Source organism: Pantherophis guttatus, chromosome 7 (assembly GCF_059756535.1).
Source record: "Pantherophis guttatus breed Tessera chromosome 7, ASM5975653v1, whole genome shotgun sequence".
Lineage (NCBI taxonomy): Eukaryota > Metazoa > Chordata > Lepidosauria > Squamata > Colubridae > Pantherophis > Pantherophis guttatus.
This window is the reverse complement of record NC_142069.1, coordinates 84,953,868-84,973,783: the sequence shown is the minus strand read 5'-3', so window position 1 is coordinate 84,973,783 and position 19,916 is coordinate 84,953,868. Positions and strand designations below refer to the sequence as shown.

General features: G+C 44.3%; 1 protein-coding gene across 3 annotated transcripts in view; it reads right to left on the bottom strand.

The window, feature by feature from the left end:
• The window catches only part of GSAP (gamma-secretase activating protein), a 77,826-nt gene that overhangs the window by 24,803 nt on the left and 33,107 nt on the right, over positions 1-19,916 (bottom strand). For all 3 annotated transcript variants that reach the window (XM_087873327.1, XM_087873328.1, XM_087873329.1), the window contains 9 exons: positions 18,827-18,904; positions 17,196-17,288; positions 15,285-15,502; positions 13,597-13,666; positions 12,392-12,474; positions 10,717-10,770; positions 5,546-5,674; positions 4,274-4,326; positions 1,249-1,280 (listed from right to left, as the gene is read on the bottom strand). In XM_087873327.1, coding sequence (XP_087729453.1) covers positions 1,249-1,280; positions 4,274-4,326; positions 5,546-5,674; positions 10,717-10,770; positions 12,392-12,474; positions 13,597-13,666; positions 15,285-15,502; positions 17,196-17,288; positions 18,827-18,904 — 810 coding nt within the window. The remainder of the gene's footprint in view (positions 1-1,248; positions 1,281-4,273; positions 4,327-5,545; positions 5,675-10,716; positions 10,771-12,391; positions 12,475-13,596; positions 13,667-15,284; positions 15,503-17,195; positions 17,289-18,826; positions 18,905-19,916) is intronic.

Sequence of the window (19,916 nt, the reverse complement as noted above, 5' to 3'; positions counted from 1 at the left end):
ATGGTCAAGGTAGGAAAACACAATAGAAAGGAGGAATTTAATCAGTCCAAGGATTAGATGACCCTCAGCATGTTCTTCTTGGACTAAATGAAGCCAAGACTGTATCTTCCTTCTGCCCAAAATAATGTGGCCCAAATTTCACCCATTCAACCCCTAAATCCTGCTTCCTCTACAGTAGTGGTCAAAATGTGGAAATCTTTAGGGAAAAGTGTATTTTCTAAAACTAGCTAATAACACCACTGTGTTTTGGAATAGTACCATAAAATTATATATCAATGGAAAGATAATTTAATCAAGAATGTAATGCAATAACTTTTACGGAGGATTTGCTATTAGAATACCAGTCACAATATAAAGAAGAAAAGTGAAACACGTAGAAAAAAACGAGATATACAAAAATTATCACCATAGGAAAAACGAGATATACAGAAATGATCCCCATGTCAGTTCATACTTAGTTGGGTAACCTTTAGCATGAATGACGGCCTTACAACGTCTTCCCATGGAGTGAACCAAGTCTTTTAGTTCTGCAGCTCAGTGGTGGGTATCTATTTTTCTTTTTACTACCGGTTCTGTGGGCGTGACTTGGTGGACGTGGCTTGGTGGGTGTGGCAGGGGAAGGATGCTGTAAAATCTCCATTCCCTCCCGATCAGCTGGGACTTGGGAGGCAGAGAAGGGCAGGGCCAGTCAGAATTTTTACTACCGGTTCTCCGAACTACTCAAAATTTCCACTACCGGTTTCCCCAGAAGTGGTCAGAAGCTGCTGAAACCCACCTCTGCTGCAGCTGTTATCACGTGAAACCAAGATTGAATGATGGCTTCTATTAATTGGATTTTATTGCTGGGTCACTTCTGATTAACAAGTTTCTTTCGTCGGCTCCCTAGATTTTCAATTGGATGAAGGTCTGGGCTATTCCCAGGCCATTCCAGCTGTGGAATAGGATTATCTTGAAACTCCCCCCAAAAGTGGTGTTATTAGCCATCAAACCTCAAAAATACACTTTTCCCCAAAGGTTTCCACAATTTTGGCCACTGCTGTACAACGTCTACCAGTGTGGAGAAGGACACGATTCCTTCATCCTATGATGCTGAGGGAAGATATCTGCAACCAGATACTTTAAAGATTTCTGGAGAAAAGGAGAGTTAAGAAATCTATGGACCTCCAGAGACTGTGAAGCAACGGCCCTCAGCATTGCCATAATAAAGGATGATGCTACTTACAGCCTTTTGAGATCAAAAAAACTCACCTGTTTCCCACATATGTAAACTGGAAAGTACCCTAGAAGAAAAGAAGCAATGTTTCTTAACAGCTTCAGTGGAGGAAGACTTTAAAAAGCCAACATGTTCTGACTTAGGCTTCCCCAGCAGAACGAAGCTGAGTCCTCGTCCCGATAAACCCCTTTGATTTAATTCACAGTGAATTCCTCTCCAGCAAAGTCTTTCCTCTCCCACAGTCTTCCAAGATAGTTCACAATTACCGACCTTCATCAGGCTTGGAGAGTGGCCAGGCCGATATCTTTCAGATGCCGCAATACTAGGCAAGAATGCAGGAATGAACTAATTGTCTCCTGCAAACTCCACTCCCCTTTCGCTCCTCTTTTATTCCCTCTGGGAGGGGCTGTTCATCGTCCACCTGTGGCTTTACTCCCAAGTCGACCCTTGTTCTTCAGCTGTTCCCTTCGTCTGGCAACTCTGTGCATGCACACCCTGGGAACAGGCTCCAGCTGTTGGTCTGCCTCACTGATATCCGACTCCGAAGGCAGCTGATAATTGTCAGACGGCCCTGGCCCCATCTCTGCCTCAGACGCAGAGCCCTTGTCTGAGCCTTCCCCAGACTCCAGGACTGGCCCATGTTCCTCCCCAACCTCCTCACTGTCCAAATCTGCTGCCAGATCTGCTGGCGGGCCACAACACTATGCACCCAAGAACTATACAGGTAGTCCTCGACTTACAACAGTTCATTTAATAACCATTCAAAGTTACCACACCGCTGAAAAAAGTGACATATGAGCTTTTTTTCAAACTTAGGACTGTTGTGGCATCCCCACGGTCATTTATCAGAATTCAGATGCTTGGCAACTGACTCATATTTATGACGGTTGCAGTGTCCCGGGGTCATGTGATCCCTTTTGCGACCTTCTGACAAGCCAAGTCAATGGGGGAAGCCAGATTCACTTAACAACCGGGTTCCTAACTTAGCAACTGTGAAGTGACACACTACACAACAGTGGCAAAAAAAGGTCGTAAAATGTGCAAAATTCTTAACAATGCGTCACTTAGCATAACATAAATTATGGGTTGAACTGTGGTCCTAGATCGAGGACTACCTGTACTTATTGGTTTGGATAATAAAACCCAATGCAAATGAAACTAGGACAGGAAGAATTAGTGGGGAAGATATTATCAGGCCTAGTGTATCTGGAACAGCTATCTATATTCTTCATGCATGTGGCTAGGAATATGGTTATGTGAGTTACTACCATTTGGAAGAGAAGGAGGAGGAGGAAGAGGAAGAGGAGGAGGAAGAAGAGGAAGATGATTTGCTTTTTAACATTTACCGTATTTTTCGGAGTATAAGACATACCTTTTTCCCCCAAAAAAGAGGGTGAAAATCTGGGTGCGTCTTATACTCCGAATGTAGCCCCGCCCAGCTTCTCAAACGGAGGTTTCAGAGGCTGAAAAAAGCATCAGAAAAGAAGCTTCAGAAAAAAAGCCTCCAAACAGAGCTTCAGAAAAAAAGCCTCCAAAACAGAGCTTCAGAAAAAAAGCCTCAGAAACAAAGCTTCAGAGGCTTTTTTTCTGAAGCTCTGTTTCAGAGGCAGGAAAAAAAAGTTTTTTCTGAAACAGAGTTTCAGAAGTTTCAGAGGCAGAAAAAAAAGCAAAAAAAAAAAAAAAAAGCAAGGCACAGAGCTCACAACCAAGGAACCTGTTGCTAAAATTCACCTCTGGGAACAGCTGATTGGGGGTATTCCGGGGGGCCGATCCACCTGCCAATCAGCTTTTTTCTTATTTTCCTCCCCAAAAACTGAGGTGTGTCTTATACTCCAGTGCGTCTTATACTCTGAAAAATACGGTAATATCAAAACTCAAATCAAACCATGTTTGGAAATCAGCCAAGCTGCTCTCAAAATATTGAATTAAATTTCGCGGGATATTCTGCCCAACGCAAACAAACATTCGGGATAAGTCCTTCGGACCCATGTTCCATATGCATATAAAATAGCATTTTTTAAATCCTGCAAGGCCAAGAACAGCTCCAAATTCCCCTAAGCAGTTTCTCGTGCCTCCATTCAAAACTGCTACTTCTCTAATATCCGTTGAGGTTCACGAACACTAATCAAATAATCAGTTGAAGTGATTGGTAGAGAAAGTAGAAACTGAGGATGGAAAACAGATCAGTTCAAAAAACAGGAGAGGCATGTGAAAGTCCTCTGACAGCCCCTTGATGTAGCCGATCGATGGACTTTTTAAGATGCTGAGGAATGAGATTTTCTGAATCCCTTCCAGAGAATATTGTGGTGCTTTGGGGATGTCATTTCATAATGGAGTTTTGAGAACTCTGGACAACGGATCCATTTAAAGCCATTAGATTTTGTAATGGCAAATATTGTTGTGGTCTGCCAGCAGCCTGAGGAGCTGGCAGCAGAGTCGGACAGCGAGGAGGCTGGGGTGGAACATGGGCGAATCCTGGAGTCTGGGGAAGGCCCGGACGAGGGCTCTGCATCGGAGGCAGAGATGGGGACAGGGCCATCTGGCAGTGATGCACGGACTCCGGAGCCCCCAGAGTCGGACAGCAGAGAGGCAGAGGAACAGGAGGAGCCTGTTCCTAGAGTATGCATGCGCAGAGCTGCCAGAAGGCAAGAGCAACTAAAGCAAAAGGGACGACTCAGGAGTAAGGCCAGGAGATGATTGACCCTTCCCATAAGGCTTAAAAGAGAAACAAAGGCACTTGGGCCTTTTGCAGGAAAGCAACGTTGCTAACTCTGTTTCCAGTCGGCATCTCTTGTTTGTTCCTGAACTTCGTGGGGCTTTGCCAAGTAAAGCCTTTGGCAGGGTGTCAAAGAAGATAAAGGTTGATGATTATCCCGAAGGACTTCTTCCGAAGGACTTGTTTTGCAACTAATTGGGACTCAGCTGGGAATGAACGTAATTCTCAGCTATTACAATAAAATAGGTTTGTTTAGGACTAATTGTGTGTTGTAATGAGTCAGTAAGCCTAGGTCACAACAAATATCTTTCCTTTAATGAATGCCAGGAAGAGGATGGACTCACTTTTTCGTGTTTTCAAATATACTTTTGAGGTAAGATGTTCTCGCTGCCGACTTCTGAAAGAAATTGTGAACAAGGTTACGCAAAATAGTCAATTTATTCACTCCATATTTAATAAAAACTACACTCCATAGACAGGTAGCCCTTGACTTGCAAACATTTGTTTAGTGAGCGTTCAAAGTTACAACAGCACAGAAAAAAGGGACTTATATGACCGGGTTTCACACTTACGACCGCTGCAGCATTCCCACATTATCAAAATTCAGATGCTTGGCAACTGACTGGTACTTACGACGGTTGCAGTGTCCTGGGGTCATGTGATCACCTTTGCACGGCCTTCTGATAAACTAAGTCAATGGGAAGCCAGATTCCCTTAACAACTGGGTTACTCACTTAAACAATTGCAGTGGTTCACTTAACAGCGGTAGCAGGAAAGGTCGTAAAATGGGGTGAAATTCACTGAGCAAAGGTCTCACTTAACAATGGAAATTATGGGCTCAATTGCGGCTGTAAGTGGTGGTAAGTACCTGTATTACTCTTTAACTAAGGGTCAAGTAACGTTATTTCTCAAATTTACAATTTCACTCCCGAAAATTTTTTGTGCGTTGCAGCGCATTGCAAGATTTGCACTGGAGCAACAATAGACTTCCTGAGATCCAGCCCAGTGATTTGAGGTAAATTTTTGTTTATTCAAACCCACAAGATCGTGTGAACCGTTGTACTCGTGTTTCCCTGAAAATAAGACTGGGTCTTATATTAATTTTTGTTTTGAAAGATGCGTTAGGGCTTATTTTCCAGGTAGGTCCTATTTTCAGGGAAATACGGTACTAAAATGCGTCCATCTGACCATCTTAACTGGGGCTTATTTTTAAGGTAGGGCTTATATTACGAGCATTCTAAAGAATCATGCTAGGTTCTTATTTATTTATGAGCCCCGGTGGCGCAGTGGTTAGAGTGCAGTACTGCAGGCTACTTCTGCTGATCACCAGCTGCCAGCGGTTTTGGCAGTTCAAATCTCACCAGGTTCAAGGTTGACTCAGCCTTCCATCCTTTCAAGGTGGGTAAAATGAGGACCAAGATCGTTGAGGGCAATATGCTGACTCTGTAAACTGCTTAGAGAGGACTGTAAAACACTGTGAAGCGGTATGTAAGTCTAAGTGCTATTGCTGTTATTTTCCAGGTGGGTCTTATTTTCGGGGAAAACAGGGTACCTGGCTTAATGAATCTGGAATAGCATCTACCCGCTCAACAAATTAAAAGCAGGAAGTCACTTACCTCATCGGAAAGCAGTTTATACCATTCCCTCTGCAGCACTTTGTGGCTGAAATGCAAAGGCGTTTCAATATATTTCACATATTCCAGGTTCACGTTTAACTTTTCCCAGAAGCCTTTGAAGTTTCGCACCTCAAATCAGCAAATAAATGGGAAGAAAGAGAGAGAGGGTATTCGGTAAGAGTTATTTCCTCTTCAACATTATTAAACATGGTCTACAGGTCGTCCTCGACTTACAACCATTCGTTCAGTGAATGTTAGAAGTTAAAGGTAAAGGTTCCCCTTGCACATATATGCTAGTTGTTTCCGACTCTAGGGGGCGGTGCTCATCTCCATTTCAAAGCCAAAGAGCCAGCGCTGTCCGAAGACGTCTCCATGGTCATGTGGCCGGCATGACTCAACGCCAAAGGCGCACGGAACACTGTTCCCTTCCCACCAAAGATGGTCCCTATTTTTCTACTTGCATTTTTTACATGCTTTCGAACTGCTAGGTTGGCAGAAGCTGGGACAAGTCACGGGAGCTCACCCCGTTATGCGGCACTAGGGATTCGAGCCGCTGAACTGCCGACCTTTCGATCGACAAGCTCAGCGTCTTAACCACTGAGCCACCACGTCCCTTGTTAGAAGTTACAACAGCACTAAAAAAGGTGACTTATGACCATTTTTCACACAACCGTCGCAGCATCCCTATGGCCTGGCAACTGACTCGTATTTATGACGGTTACAGCGTCCAAGGGTCATGTGGTCCCTTTTTGCGACCGTCTGACAAGCAAAGTCAACGGGGAAGCCAGATTCGCTTTACAACCATGTTACTAACTTGACAACTGCAATGATTCACTTGACAACGGTGGCAAGAAAGGTCATAAAATGGGGCAAAACTCACTCAGTGACAGAAAATCTGGGCTCAACTGTGGTCGTAACTCCAGGACTACTTGTATTGCCTTTAACTCATTTTTGACATGGATATCAGCGGGAGTGAAACTGCTGTTTTGTTGAAGCATTGTTTGTTGAGGCTGAGATTTAGGGGAGAATTATTTTTCAACATCTGTAACACCTGCTTTGCAGAGATGTGGATAACAAAGAACTAATAAAGTTTTAAAAAGTGTGATAAGTACAGTATCTAAAAGGAGCAGTGTTAAAGATGATTAAAATTTGAGGAGGAGGACTTGGCATTTAATTTATTTACTAGACTTATATTCCCATCTTCATTTTACGCAACTCAAGGTGTGAAAGATTGTGTCCGTACATGAAGGTCCAATGATACTGATTTATTGCTAAAAACCTATGCATAGAAATCTTTTCAGCTAATGGTTAGCGCCTGCTAGGAATTAGATAAGTATCTACAAAATTCAAGGGGGAGTTGAACTACTTGAACTAGTTGGATACCTCAGGGGTGAAATCCAGCAGGTTCTGACAGGTTTTGGAGAACCGGTAGCAGAAAGTTTGAGCAGTTCGGAGAACCGGTAGTGGAAATTTTGAGTAGTTTGGAGAACCGGCAAATACCACCTCTGGCTGGCCCCAGAGTGGGGTGGGAGTGGAGATTTTGCAATATCCTTCCCCTGGAGTGGGGAGGGAATGGAGACTTTGCAGTATCCTTCCCCTGCCACGCCCACCAAGCAACACCACACCCACAGAACCGGTAGTAAAAAAATTTGGATTTCACCACTGGGATACCTTATGATTTTTGACGAATGTCTCTTGTCTTTTTATGTACACTGAGAGCTTATGCACCAGAGACAAATTCCTTGTGTGTCCAATCACACTTGGCCAATAAAAAATTCTATTCTATTCTATTTGTGGCTATGTAGGGATTCTAGGCTGATCTCTCTTTTGACTCCACCTTCCAGGTTCGGCCCACTGCTCCTCTTACAACATACAGAATGCATCACCTATCCCAGGGCCCACGGATCGCGGACCGGATGCGTCATGCGCAGGCCCACATCCACCCCAGCTCCGCAAAGGGAGAAAACGTCACGTGACGGCGACGTGACACGCCAAGTTTGACACCCGTGATCTATCCATTCCATTTTACTGCATAGCGAAAGCTGATCACGTTTCACGTTGCCCTTTTGAAATGACAAGTTTTTAACCGCACCCTTAGACAGCTGGCAGCTGCGACTACGCAATCTTTTTCTTTTAAAATCCAATTTCCTGTGCAGCACGACCGTCCCAGTTCTCCTCCAGTTATAACACCAGTATGAAACCTACCACCTGGGGTACTCAATTCCTTACAAATGTGAACATCCAGCAAAAATTGCAAACAAACCAGTTGCAAAAAAGTACTGGGCAACGGCAGACGAAGGAAAAGAGCGCCAGTATTCATTCTATGACAAATTCCTGCTCAGAAATCATCAGTCAACTGTTCCAAATTGATCTGTCTTCCTAAGTTAACTGGAACTGCTTTGTTGAATGCAGCTAGGATTGTCCCCATGTGTAAATGTGAAAGATGTGATGTCATGATGCTAGTTATAGAAGACGGCGTCGTTACTCCTTTGCAACAAATACTCCTCGTTTGATAGAAACATGTAGAAACAATGTACAGTAGGACAGGAGTGACCTCAACTGGTAATTTAAAAAAAAAAAAACCAATTGCAAACTGTTTATAAGTCGAACTGGTTTCAAGCCATTTTCAATTCTGGTTTGGAACCAGGCAGTGGATAAGGCCTGGAGATTACCCCTAAAATAAGACATCCCCTGATAATAAGCCCAATCAGGCTTTTGAGCGCATGCTCTAGAATAAACACCCCCCCCCTGAAAATAAGCCCTCCCTGAAAATATTTAAACGTATGCGCAGCTCGTCCCCGGCATTTCTTCTGGTTAGGGTTAGGGAGACAGAGCTGGAAATCAGGTAAGATGGCAAGAGGAGCCCCGTCTTGCTCCACGCGCCCCAAAATAATAAGGCCTCCCCGAAAATAAGGCCAAGCGCTTATTTCGGGGTTCAAAAAAAATATAAGACAGGGCCTTATTTTCAGGGAAACACGGTATTAAAACATATGAGGAGCAGTTGCAGGAATTGGGTATGGCTAGTCTAGAGAAAAGAAGGACTACAGGTGAGATGATAGCAGTGTTCCGATATCTCAGGGCCTGCCACAAAGGAGAGGGAGTCAAGCTATTCTCCAAAGCCCCTGAGGGCAGGACAAGAAGCAATGGGTGGAAATTAACCAAGGAGAGAAGCAACCTGGAATTAAGGAGAAACTTCCTAACAGTGAAGACAACTAACCAGTGGAAGAGCTTGCCTTCAGAAGTTGTGGATGCTCCATCACTGGAGGTTTCTAAGAAGAGACTGGACAGCCACTTGTCTGAAATTGTATAGGGCTCTGATGGCGAACCTATGGCAGGTGTGTCAGAGGGGGCATGCAGAGTCCTCTCTGTGGGCAAGCACACCATTGCCAGCCGCTCTTCTGATCTCCCGCGCGCTGTTCACCATCACTGGTATAGGGACACCTGCTTGAACAGGGGGTTTGTTCTGTCCCCAACCATACGCACACACACCAACAGACATTCAAGAGTTAAAGACCAAATCAGCCGGCAAAATCCTTTTCCTTATGATAATGGAACTTGGCAACAACCTAGTGGCTGCCTGCCAAGAGTTTATTATTTACAAAGAGGAGAGATAACTTCTCCCCACTTCTGGTACATCAAAAGAAACAGCTCAATAATTACGGAGTCAATCAAGTCCAGAGATAATCCAGCAAAGTCTATAGCAAAGGTCCGGCAATGCAGAATGGCATGGAAGCTTTCAGCTTTGTTTGTCACAAGGTTTGACTGGCCACCACGCTCCTTTTTATATCCTGTGGGGTGTGGTTCAGTGACTGAGCCTAATCTCGGGCACACCTTTTCTTCTGTTGCACGCGCTTATCTCTGCGACGCTGGCGTGGATCCAGCCAAGACTCATTACCCTCATCACTGTCCATCTGTGGCTGCGTGGACATGCTTGGCCCTGGCCCTATCTCTTGCCCTTCGGCGGACACCGAAGGCATTGCCAGAGAGGAGGGTCCTGGAGAGGGAGGCCTTGCCAACTCCTCTCCTTCACTCTCGGAGTCCTCTCCTGCCGATAACATAGGCTCAGGTAACAGAGCCACAACACTCGTATTTTTAGAAAGGTTGTAATATATATGTATGTATGTATGCGTGTATGTATGTATGTGTTGTGGCCTGTCAGCGGTCTGTGCGGATTGTAGCTGACTCTGACAGCAAGGAGGCTGGTGTGGTGTTGCACCAGCAGCCGGTGCAGCTGGCACTCGAGTCAGACAATGAGGAGGCTGGAGAAGATGTGGTGCCAGAGGCGGGGATTCAGCCAGGGCCTTCAGAACCTCCAGAAGCTCCTTTAAGTGAAGAGGACGAAGAGGAGGAGCCTCTTCTCAATGCACGGGCACGCAGAGCAGTCAAAAGGCAGAAGTGGCTCCTCAGGAGGAGGTCTCCTCAAGAGCAAGACTTGGGGCTAATTGGCCACTCCCTTAGCCTATTTAAGGAGGAACGCCAACTGAAGCAATTTGTAGGGAACAACTTTAGTTTACTCTACTTTGCGTCTGGATTCTCCACAAATACCGTGTTTCCCCGAAAATAAGACCGGGTCTTATATTAATTTTTGCTCCAAAAGATGCATTAGGCCTTATTTTCTGGTTAGGTCTTATTTTGGGGGAAATACGGTACTAAATGCACCCATCTGGCTGACAATCTTAACTGGGTCTTATTTTGGGGGGTAGGGCTTATATTACCAGCATCTTGAAAAATCATGCTAGGGCTTATTTTCCGGTTGAGTCTTATTTTCAGGGAAACAGGGTATATACAAACACATGCACTCACATACACACACACACACATACATACACCATGGATGGGTTTCACTTTCTTTTACCACCAGTTTGTCGCGCACGCCATCTGCACATGCGCCTGGCCTCGAAAACATGCCTAAATAAGTCAACTTAGAGCCGAGGCGATCTCCACTACCTTTTCACCCAAACCGGTCCAAACCAGCTGAATGCCATCTCTGATACACACATACGCACAAACACATTATAAACTGTAACAACTATATTATATATATTATATATTATGTATATGTACTGTATAGGCATATTATGATATATAACTATACTACATATTATGTATATGTATATGCATATTATGGTATATAACGATATTGTTACTATATTTTTATTATGCAGACTTACCTTTAAAGAGGGTAACGAGATAATGTACATTTTACACAGGATTCCAGGAATGTCCTACAAATGTGGGAATAACAAGCGTTAACTTTTCAGGCAAAATTCATCAATGGAACAGAATGGTTTAATTTAAGCTGAAGAACATCTGGCCTTCAAAGAGAGAATGACCTCACCTTCTAAACCTCCATTTCGGAGAAGCATGTTTCATAAAAAATCAATGAAAATATTTTTTTAACTGCCCCCACTTTTTTTTTTTTTTTACAGATACCAGGATATTATACCATGGTTATGACCATAAAAAGTCATACGCTGAAGATTCATGATGACCAAGGAGAACGTCTTTTTGGGTCATTCTTAAATGAGCCATTCTTATGTTCTTCTTATGTTCCATAAGCCATTCTTCCATGAGCTGTTCTAATGTTATTCTTGTGTTTTTCTTCTTGTTGGCTCGTTCTTAAATTCTGTGATTATTGGAATCACAGAATTGTAGGGGCAGAAGGGACCTTGAAGGTCTTCTAGTCCAACCTGCAGGAGACCTTATTCAGGGGTAGGATTCAGAAATTTTAGCAACTGGTTCTCTGTCCAGTTGCTGGGTGGGCATGGCCATGCTGGGTGTGGCCTACTCAGCCTCCTGCTGTCAGGATACGGTGTCGTCTCAAATAAACTGCATTTCAAACAAATAGTCCTTGATCGAAATCTTTCATTTATTAGGCACAACAATCGAAAACTCCGACTCAATCGCAGCCAACACTGACTTCCTGGTCCAAACCCTCCCTTTCCTTTCTCCACTGCTCTGCTTCTCATTGCCCATCTTCCAAGTCACTCTGATGTTATCTACTACTTCAGCTCAAAGGAATTTCTCTCCTCCCAACTCATCTCCTAGGAGATAGTATCTCCAGGGAAAATAAGTAGGTGAAAAGTCAAGCGTCCTCTTGCCAGAGGCCCCCACCTTCTCCTTCTTTTGTCAGCACTGGAGTGAATGCAGCTTGGAGTGTTGACACCTGCACTGGGGTGCGGGGGCGCTGTTTTCGCCCTCCCCAGGCTCAGCAGACTTTCCTTGAGTCTCTGGGAGGGCAAAAACAGCCTCCTCCGGGCTCCAGAGGCCCTTCGGAGGACGGAAACAGGCCCATTTTTGGACTTCTGGTACTTCTGGTAGTCCTGTTTTTTGCCCTCCCCAGGCCCCTGAGGCTTGAGAAAAATGGTTTCCCCCGAGCTCTGGAAGGCCTCTGAAGGCCGGAAATGGGGCCGTTTCCGGACTTCCGGTAGGCCCTTTTTTCGCCCTCACAGAGCCTCCGCGTGGGCTCTGCATTTACCTGGCATCCAAAATGGGCCACGTGGAGACTCCTGGGAGGGGCAGGGTGGGAGGGGTCAGCCAGTCCTTGCCACTACCGGTTCGGCGAACCAGATAAAAATTAACATCCGATTCGCCCAAACCAGTCTGAACTGGCTGAATCCCACCCCTGACCTTATTTCATCCTGGACAAATGGTTGTCCAATCTCTTCTTAAAAATCCTCCAATGATGGATTTGTCCCACCATTTCTGGAGGCAAGCTCTTCCATTCCATGGATTAATTGTTCTGTCAGGAAGTTTCTCCTTAATTCCATAAGGAACCCAGATTTGTCTCTGAATTTAATGAAAGACCTCCCTCAATTCAGATTAGATCGTTAGAACATCTCTTACCTTCTTCCAGTTCAGCAGTGACGTGTATGGTAAGAGTTTATCCAGGTCGCTGGATTCCAGACACACTTTCCAGTGCAAAGAAGCTAAGAACGTAGAGACAAAAATAGGCTCTTGACTGCATCTGGTAAAATACTACACGTCTCTGTGAAAATTAGCAATACTCTTCGACATAGCTCTATTTGCAAGGGCATTCCACTGAATTCAGTAGAGTTTACCATCACTAAATAGGATTTATCTGGGATGCAGTGCTCAGGGGCTAAGATGCTGAGCTTGTCGATTGAAAGGTCGGCAGTTCAGCGGTTCGAATCCTTTTTAGTGCTGTTGTGACTCTGGGACCATAATCCAGAGGTCGATGGATCGAAACCATCCTCTGCTACCATTCCCTGGAATTGGGATCGTAGAAACACCCAGGAGCATAGAAGAGTTCAGAGGCAGATGCATAAATAAATGTCTTAAACGTATTTATTCATATAATAAATCATATTAACTATGTACAACAGAGATCAAGTCTCATGAGGAACAAACATGAAAAGAGAGAGATGGAGAGAGCGCCAGAGCAAGGTGGAAAAGGTTGGAGGGGGTTTTATATTCAGGGTAAGCCCCTCCTTTCCACATAGGGGTGGAGACACTCTCTGCCTCCACTGGTGTCTATATGACACGTGTCCCAATGGCTTGCAAATACTTGACAAAATGTCACTGAACAAACTGTTGTATATCCAGGACTGTGTGTGTGTGTGTGTGTGTGTGTGTGTGTGTGTGTGTGTATTTGTTTTCTGAGGTTTTCGCGGGTATTTGTATGTAGGTCTTTGGTTATTCGGGTTTTCTTCCGCATAAAATTGGAAGTGTCTTGGCGACGTTTCGACGAAGTCTCATTCGTCATCTTCAGGCTGGTGTTTTCGGCTTCGTGCTTCTAGGAGCACGAAGCCGAAAACACCAGCCTGAAGATGACGAATGAGACTTCGTTGAAACGTCGCCAAGACACTTCCAATTTTACGCGGGAGAAAACCCGAATAACCAAAGACCTACATATATATATATATATATATATATATATATATATATATATATATATTTGTCTCGTTGCTCCATCTTAATTTACCTCTCTGTTCACTTTTTGTGAAACTGCTACATACTCAGAAAATACATTCTGAAGGATGGATACTCCTAATGCCTTGTACAAAGATCTTAGGCATAAAAACACTTACCAAAGATTAGTTCTTGTATAGGATCAAATGCAAAACAACTCGAGGCATTCTCCGAAAGCCACTGGATGATCTGTTAAAAAGAGAAAACCAAATCTGATAACCACCTGCGCGCCGCAATCACACCTTGCAAAAGGGAGTTGAATTCCCTGTGAACTGTGCTGTCTCGGTTAAACAAAGGCTACATCACCTACTACTACTACTAAAGTGAAAAATAAAAAGTTTTCATTTAAGAACTACCACGGACAGCTAGTCCTCGACTTAGGACTGTCGCTGAGCCTGGAATTACGGTCATTGGGTCGGTTGTTAAATAGATCACCCGTGCCCGATTTTATGACTATTTGCAGCAGTCATTAAGTGAATCACCAATTCAAACCTTTATTGTCAGGGTACAACATGTGTACATTGAGATTGGCTGAGCCTCCATGGTCATTAATGGAATTTATTGTCTGCAATGGTGGGGTTTTTTTTTAAAATTTCTTTTTGCCAGAAACTGGAAGTAAATGCCTTTTTTTTTTCAAAAAAATGTAAATTGCAGTCAACTGTATTATGAGATACTGCAAATGGTGATACATCCAGAATACAGAATAACAGAGTTGGAAGGGACCTTGGAGGTCTTCTAGTCCAACCCCCTGCTCAAACAGGAGACCCTATATCCATGATGGCAAACCTATGGCACGTGTGACACAGGTGGCATGCGGGGCCATATTGGTGGATATTGCCCTAGCTCAGAAGGCTGATTTTCGAGCCTTCCGGTCCCACTGGAAGTCGAGAAACAGGATGTTTCAGACCTCCGGGGGGGTGGGGAAGGCCCATTTTTCACTCTCCCCAGGCTCCAGAGGCTTTCTAGGAGCCTGGGGAGGGTGAAAACGGCTTTCCCCACCTCCCCCGGAGGCCAGAAACGGCTGTTTGCCAACTTCCAATGGGACCGGAAGGCCCATTTTTCGCTTTCCCCAGGCTCCAGAGCCTTTCTAGCTGGGTGCCTTAAACTACTAGGCCAAACAGGCTCTCGAGTCTGTTGTAACTTTGAATGGTCACTAAGCAATCAGGCATAACTCAAGGACTATCTGTAGCAATTGGCGTGCCTAGTTTTGAGAACCGCGATTGTGGTTCCTTTTAAGGATTTTCAAGGGCTTTGTGTATCTAATGCGATGGATTCTAGCGTGTATGAACGCTATCATTAGCTAGGATTTGCATCGAAAAATGTATGGGATGGCTTTAGATTCTTGAATAGGTTTTGTCTTTTTATTATTGCATTCAGATGATTAACAACCACCACCGATGAGCTGTGGTGGCACAGTGGTTAGACTGCAGTATTGCAGGCTCACTCTGCCCACTGCCAAGAGTTCGATCCTGACTGGCTCAAGATTGACTCAGCCTACTATCCCTCCGAGGTCGGTAAAATGAGGACCCAGATGGTTGGGGGGGCCATATTCTGACTCTGTAAACGGTTTAGAGAGGGCTGTAAGGCACTTTGAAGCGGTATGTAAGTCTAAGTGCTATTGCTATTCAGCTTAAAGATGAGCTCACCTTCTGATGTCCTGAATTAACTAAGATATATTACAATATGTGGCAACTGGCAAGATTTTTTTAAAAAAACAATGGCTCCAAAGTGTTTTCTATTTTATACATGAAGATAAGCAGACACCGATTTCCATCAGACAGGAGAAACTACAGACACCCCCACCCACCTGGTTTTCCAACTCCTCCGTGCTTCCAACATGTAGCAGGAGACAGTGCAAGGCTGCTAATTGGTCATTATCCGACTTGCTCTTCCACAAAAATTGTAGCAAAGCCTTTGGGCTCATTTCCACGGTAAATATTTTTCCTGTGCTGCGATCCAAGACACTCGATTTGGATGGGGAAAAGATGGTGGCAGCGTTCAGCAGATTCATTTTTGCATCTTCGCCTGAAGAAAACAAAATTGTACAGGAGGACTTTACAAAGAGTACAGCGGACCCACGTTGAAATCTCCAAGGTCCCTTCCCAATCCTCCTATTTATTCTATGTTCTAGGTCAGAAGTCGGCAATCCATGGCTCTGGAGCTGCATGTGGCTCTTTCATCCCTCTGCTGCGGCTCCGTCGCTCAAAATATGCGTCACAACCGCCAATGTGCGACACCCACAGGCACGCGATTTATTGAGCTTTTCAACCCCCGGTAGGCCAATCAAATCCAAGAAAAGAAAAGTTTCCGAAGAAAACAGAACGTTTAATGGTACGTGGGCAGATTCATTTGCTTTCACTGCTGATGAGACTGGTTTATCAGTATGTTTAATACCCTGTTTCCCCCAAAATAAGACATCCCCTGATAATAAGCCCAATCGGGCTTTTGAGCGCATGGCAATAAGGCCAAGCGCTTATTTCAGGGTTCAAAAAAATATAAGACAAGGTCTTATTTTTGGGGAAACACAGTATGTGGTGAGAAATTGGCAAACAACAAAAAGTCAAATGTTGCAAGATATTTCCAGAATAAACATTCAGCCTTTGCTGAAAAATATCCGGATGGAGATTTATTTTTATTTTTATTTTATTTCATTTCGAATTTATATACCACACCTTCTCCCGAGGGACTCAGGGCGGTGTACAGCCAGATAAAAAACATACAATACAAACATTAAAAACAATTAAAAAGATATATATTAATTTGGCTGCAATTTAAAAATAACAAACCAATTAAAAATATTTAAAAAATATATTAAGCCAGATCCAGATGAGAGGGGAAAAAAGCCATTTCAGAAATGATGCGGAAGTTCATTGATTTCAGAAATGCAACACACTATAGTTTTTTTTATACATAGCATAAAGATAAAAAAAATGATATATGCAGTGCTATCTTCATTTTAGATGTCAAAAGGTTTTGTGGCTCCCGGTGTTTTCTTTTCTGTGGGAAACAGGTCAAAATGTCTCTTTGAGTGTTTAACATTGCTGTTCTGCCCCAGCTACGGACCCCAAAGAACGCAGCACATACAAAGTCCGTTCAAACCTTAGTTTACTGAATAAACCAGTCTTTTACAACAACGGCTGTTAATTAATTGCATTAACAGCCGCCAAGAATTCAAAGAATAATAACTGAAAGTTTACTATGGTTGGCAGAATGCCGAGAAGCAATTTGCAGGAAGCTGATAAGATAAGCAAGACAAGACACGAAGGTATGTGAACGAAGTTGTTCCTTGCAAATTGCTTCAGTCGGCGTTCCTCCTTAAATAGGTTAAGGGGGTGGCCAATTAGCCCCAAGCCTTACTCTCGAGGAGACCTCCTCCTGAGGAGCCACTCCTGCCTTTTGGCAGTTCTGTGCGCTCGTGCATTGAGAAGAGGCTCCTTCTCTTCTTCCTCTTCACTTAAGGGAGCTTCTGGAGGTTCTGAAGGCCCTGGCTGAATCCCTGCCTCTGGCACCACATCTTCTCCAGCCTCCTCATTGTCCGATTCGAGTGCCAGCTGCACAGGCTGCTGGCGCAGCACCACACCAGCCTCCTCGCTGTCGGAATCAGCTACTAGCTGCACAGGCCGCCTATGAGCCACAACAGTTGCCGACCCCCTGTTCTAGGCTGTAAATGCATGCATCCCTTTCTCCTAGAAACATTGCTTTTTAAAAATAAAAATACCTGATAGAAAGAAACTGTGGCAGATCAGGTCAGGGTGCTGGGTGTCCAGAAGATGCAGGAATTGTCCAGGTAAATACGCAGCCACGTAAGAGTCTGTTTTGGGATGAAGGGTTGTGGTGTTGTTTTTTTTAAAACATAATCAATCAAAATAAAACAAGACAGAATTGAACTGTGCACACTAGGTGCATTATTTAACACTGCGGTATTAGACATGGCAATCTCATTAAATCTAGAACACAGGTAGTCCTCGATTTACAACAGTTCATTTAATGACCGTTGGAAGTTAGTACAGGACTGAAAATAGTGAGTTATGACCAGTAGTGGGTTTCAATTTCGTTTGCTAGCGGTTCGCTCGTGGGTGTGTGCACGTGTGTGACACTTCTGCGGATGTGCAAGATGCTTCTGCGCACACGTGATGCTTCTGCGATGCGCAGAGACGTCCAGGTGGCTGGGTGGAGCCTCCCGCCGCTACCGATTCGCCTGATCTGCGGCGAACCGGTAGCAACCCACCACTGGTTATGACTCTGTTTTCACACTTACGACCATTGCAGCATCTCCCATGATCCCGTGATCAAAATTGACAACTGACTCATATTTATGACGGTTGCATGTCCCGAGATCATCTGATCCCCTTTTGCGACCGTCTGATAAGTAAAGTCAATGGGTAAACCAGATTCACTTAATAATTTATTTATTATTTATTTATTAATTTTATTTCTATACTGCCCTTCTCCCGAAGGACTCAGGGCGGTGTACAGCCTAATTAAAAACACAAAGACAGACAAAATTTAAAACCAATTAAAATCTTTATATTGATAGCCCAGCCTGGCGGAACAACATGGTTTTGAGGGCACAGCGAAATACACGGAGATCAGAGATTTTACGAATTTCTGGGGGCAGCTCGTTCCAAAGGGCAGGGGCTCCCACAGAGAAGGCCCTCCCCCTGGGTGTCACCAGCCGACATAATTTGGCCGATGGCACCCTGAGGAGACCCTCTCTGTGGGAGTGAACTGGCCGGTGGGAGGCTACTGGTGGCAGAAGACGGTCTCGAAGGTATCCAGGTCCAATGCCATGGAGCGCTTTAAAGGTGGTAACCAATAATCATGTTACTAATTTAACAACTGCAGGGATTCACTTAACACCAGTGGCAAGAAAGGTCATAAAACGGGGCAAAACTCACTTAACCACTGTTTCATTTAGCAACAAAAATTTGGGGCTCAATTGCAAGTCGTAAGTCGAGGACTATCTGCTCATCGTTGAGCAGGCAATCCACAATTTAGCTCTCTTTTTAAAAAAAGACAATTCTAATATTGCGGGGTGTTTCGCAGGAAATAAAGCAGCTGAGGAATTCAAATGTTTCCCCTCAAGAAAAATGCCAAGTCTTATGACTATAGGCTATTAAAACGCTTTGTTCTGCCAAGCAGAAGGAAGCCAAGATAGAAACAATTCCTTATTTGGCAAACCAGATTTATGGGGATCGGAAAGAGATCACGGCAGAGCACAAAGACAAAACAAAACACGTTATGTTCTAGCTTTTCAATGGAAATATCTCCCAAGCGCGCCTTAGATCGTAAGTGTGTCTCATTCAGAGAAGCAGAAAAGGAAGAGGGGGGATGAAATTATTAATTTACCAAGATCCAAAAAAACCAGCTCCTTTATTTGCAGAGAATTCATTTCTTCCAAAGTGACGGTATATGTTTTACTATAACCTGAAAAGAGAAAGACGGAAAGGTGCAAGTTATATAATTCTGAAAGTGATATGAATTAAAAAAAGGTAAAGGTAAAGGTTCCCCTCGCACATATGTGCTAGTCGTTCGTTCCCGACTCTAGGGGGCGGTGCTCATCTCTGTTTCAAAGCCGAAGAGCCAGCGCTGTCCGAAGAAGTCTCCGTGGTCATGTGGTCGGCATGACTCAACGCCAAAGGCGCACGGAACTCTGTTACCTTCCCACCAAAGGTGGTCCCTATTTTTCTACTTGCATTTTTAACGTGCTTTTGAACTGCTAGGTTGGCAGAAGCTGGGACAAGTATCGGGAGCTCACCCCATTATGCGGCATTAGGGATTCGAACCGCTGAAATGCTGACCTTTCGATCGACAAGCTCAGCATCTTAGCCACTGAGCTGCCGCATTCCTCTGCATGCATTTAGAGGGTTGTAATTGAAGAAGGAGGGCACGATGGCTCAGCGGTTAAAGATGCTGAGCTTGTCAGCTGGAGAACTGACATCCTGGGTTCGAGCCCTGTGCGTCATGCAAAGGGGTGAGCTCCTGTTCTCACCTCAGCTCCTGCCCACCTAGCAGTTGAAAGCATGCTTTCGAACTGCTAGATTGGCAGAAGCTGGGACAAGTAACAGGAGCTCACCCTGTTACGTGGCACTAGGGATTCGAACCGCTGAACTGCCGACCTTTCGATCGAGCTCAGCGTCTTAGCCGCTGAGCCACCGCATCCCTGATATGAATTAAAACGGGAATGTAAACAAGTGATCTAGGTTGGGTTTCGCAGCATCAACTTAAAATGAACTGCTAATTTTGTTTCTGTCCAGAAAGATGTAGGGTGAGTACATTAAATAACAAAAGGATAGAAAAAGCATTTCAAAAATAGGCCTGGTGTTCGGGTGGTGCATTTTTAAATAGAGAGTAGAATAGAACTTCAAATAGGAAATGGAATTCAAATAGAAGGTAAGTTTGGCTAACAGTGTTCCTTTTAAAGGTGGCTCAGTGGCTA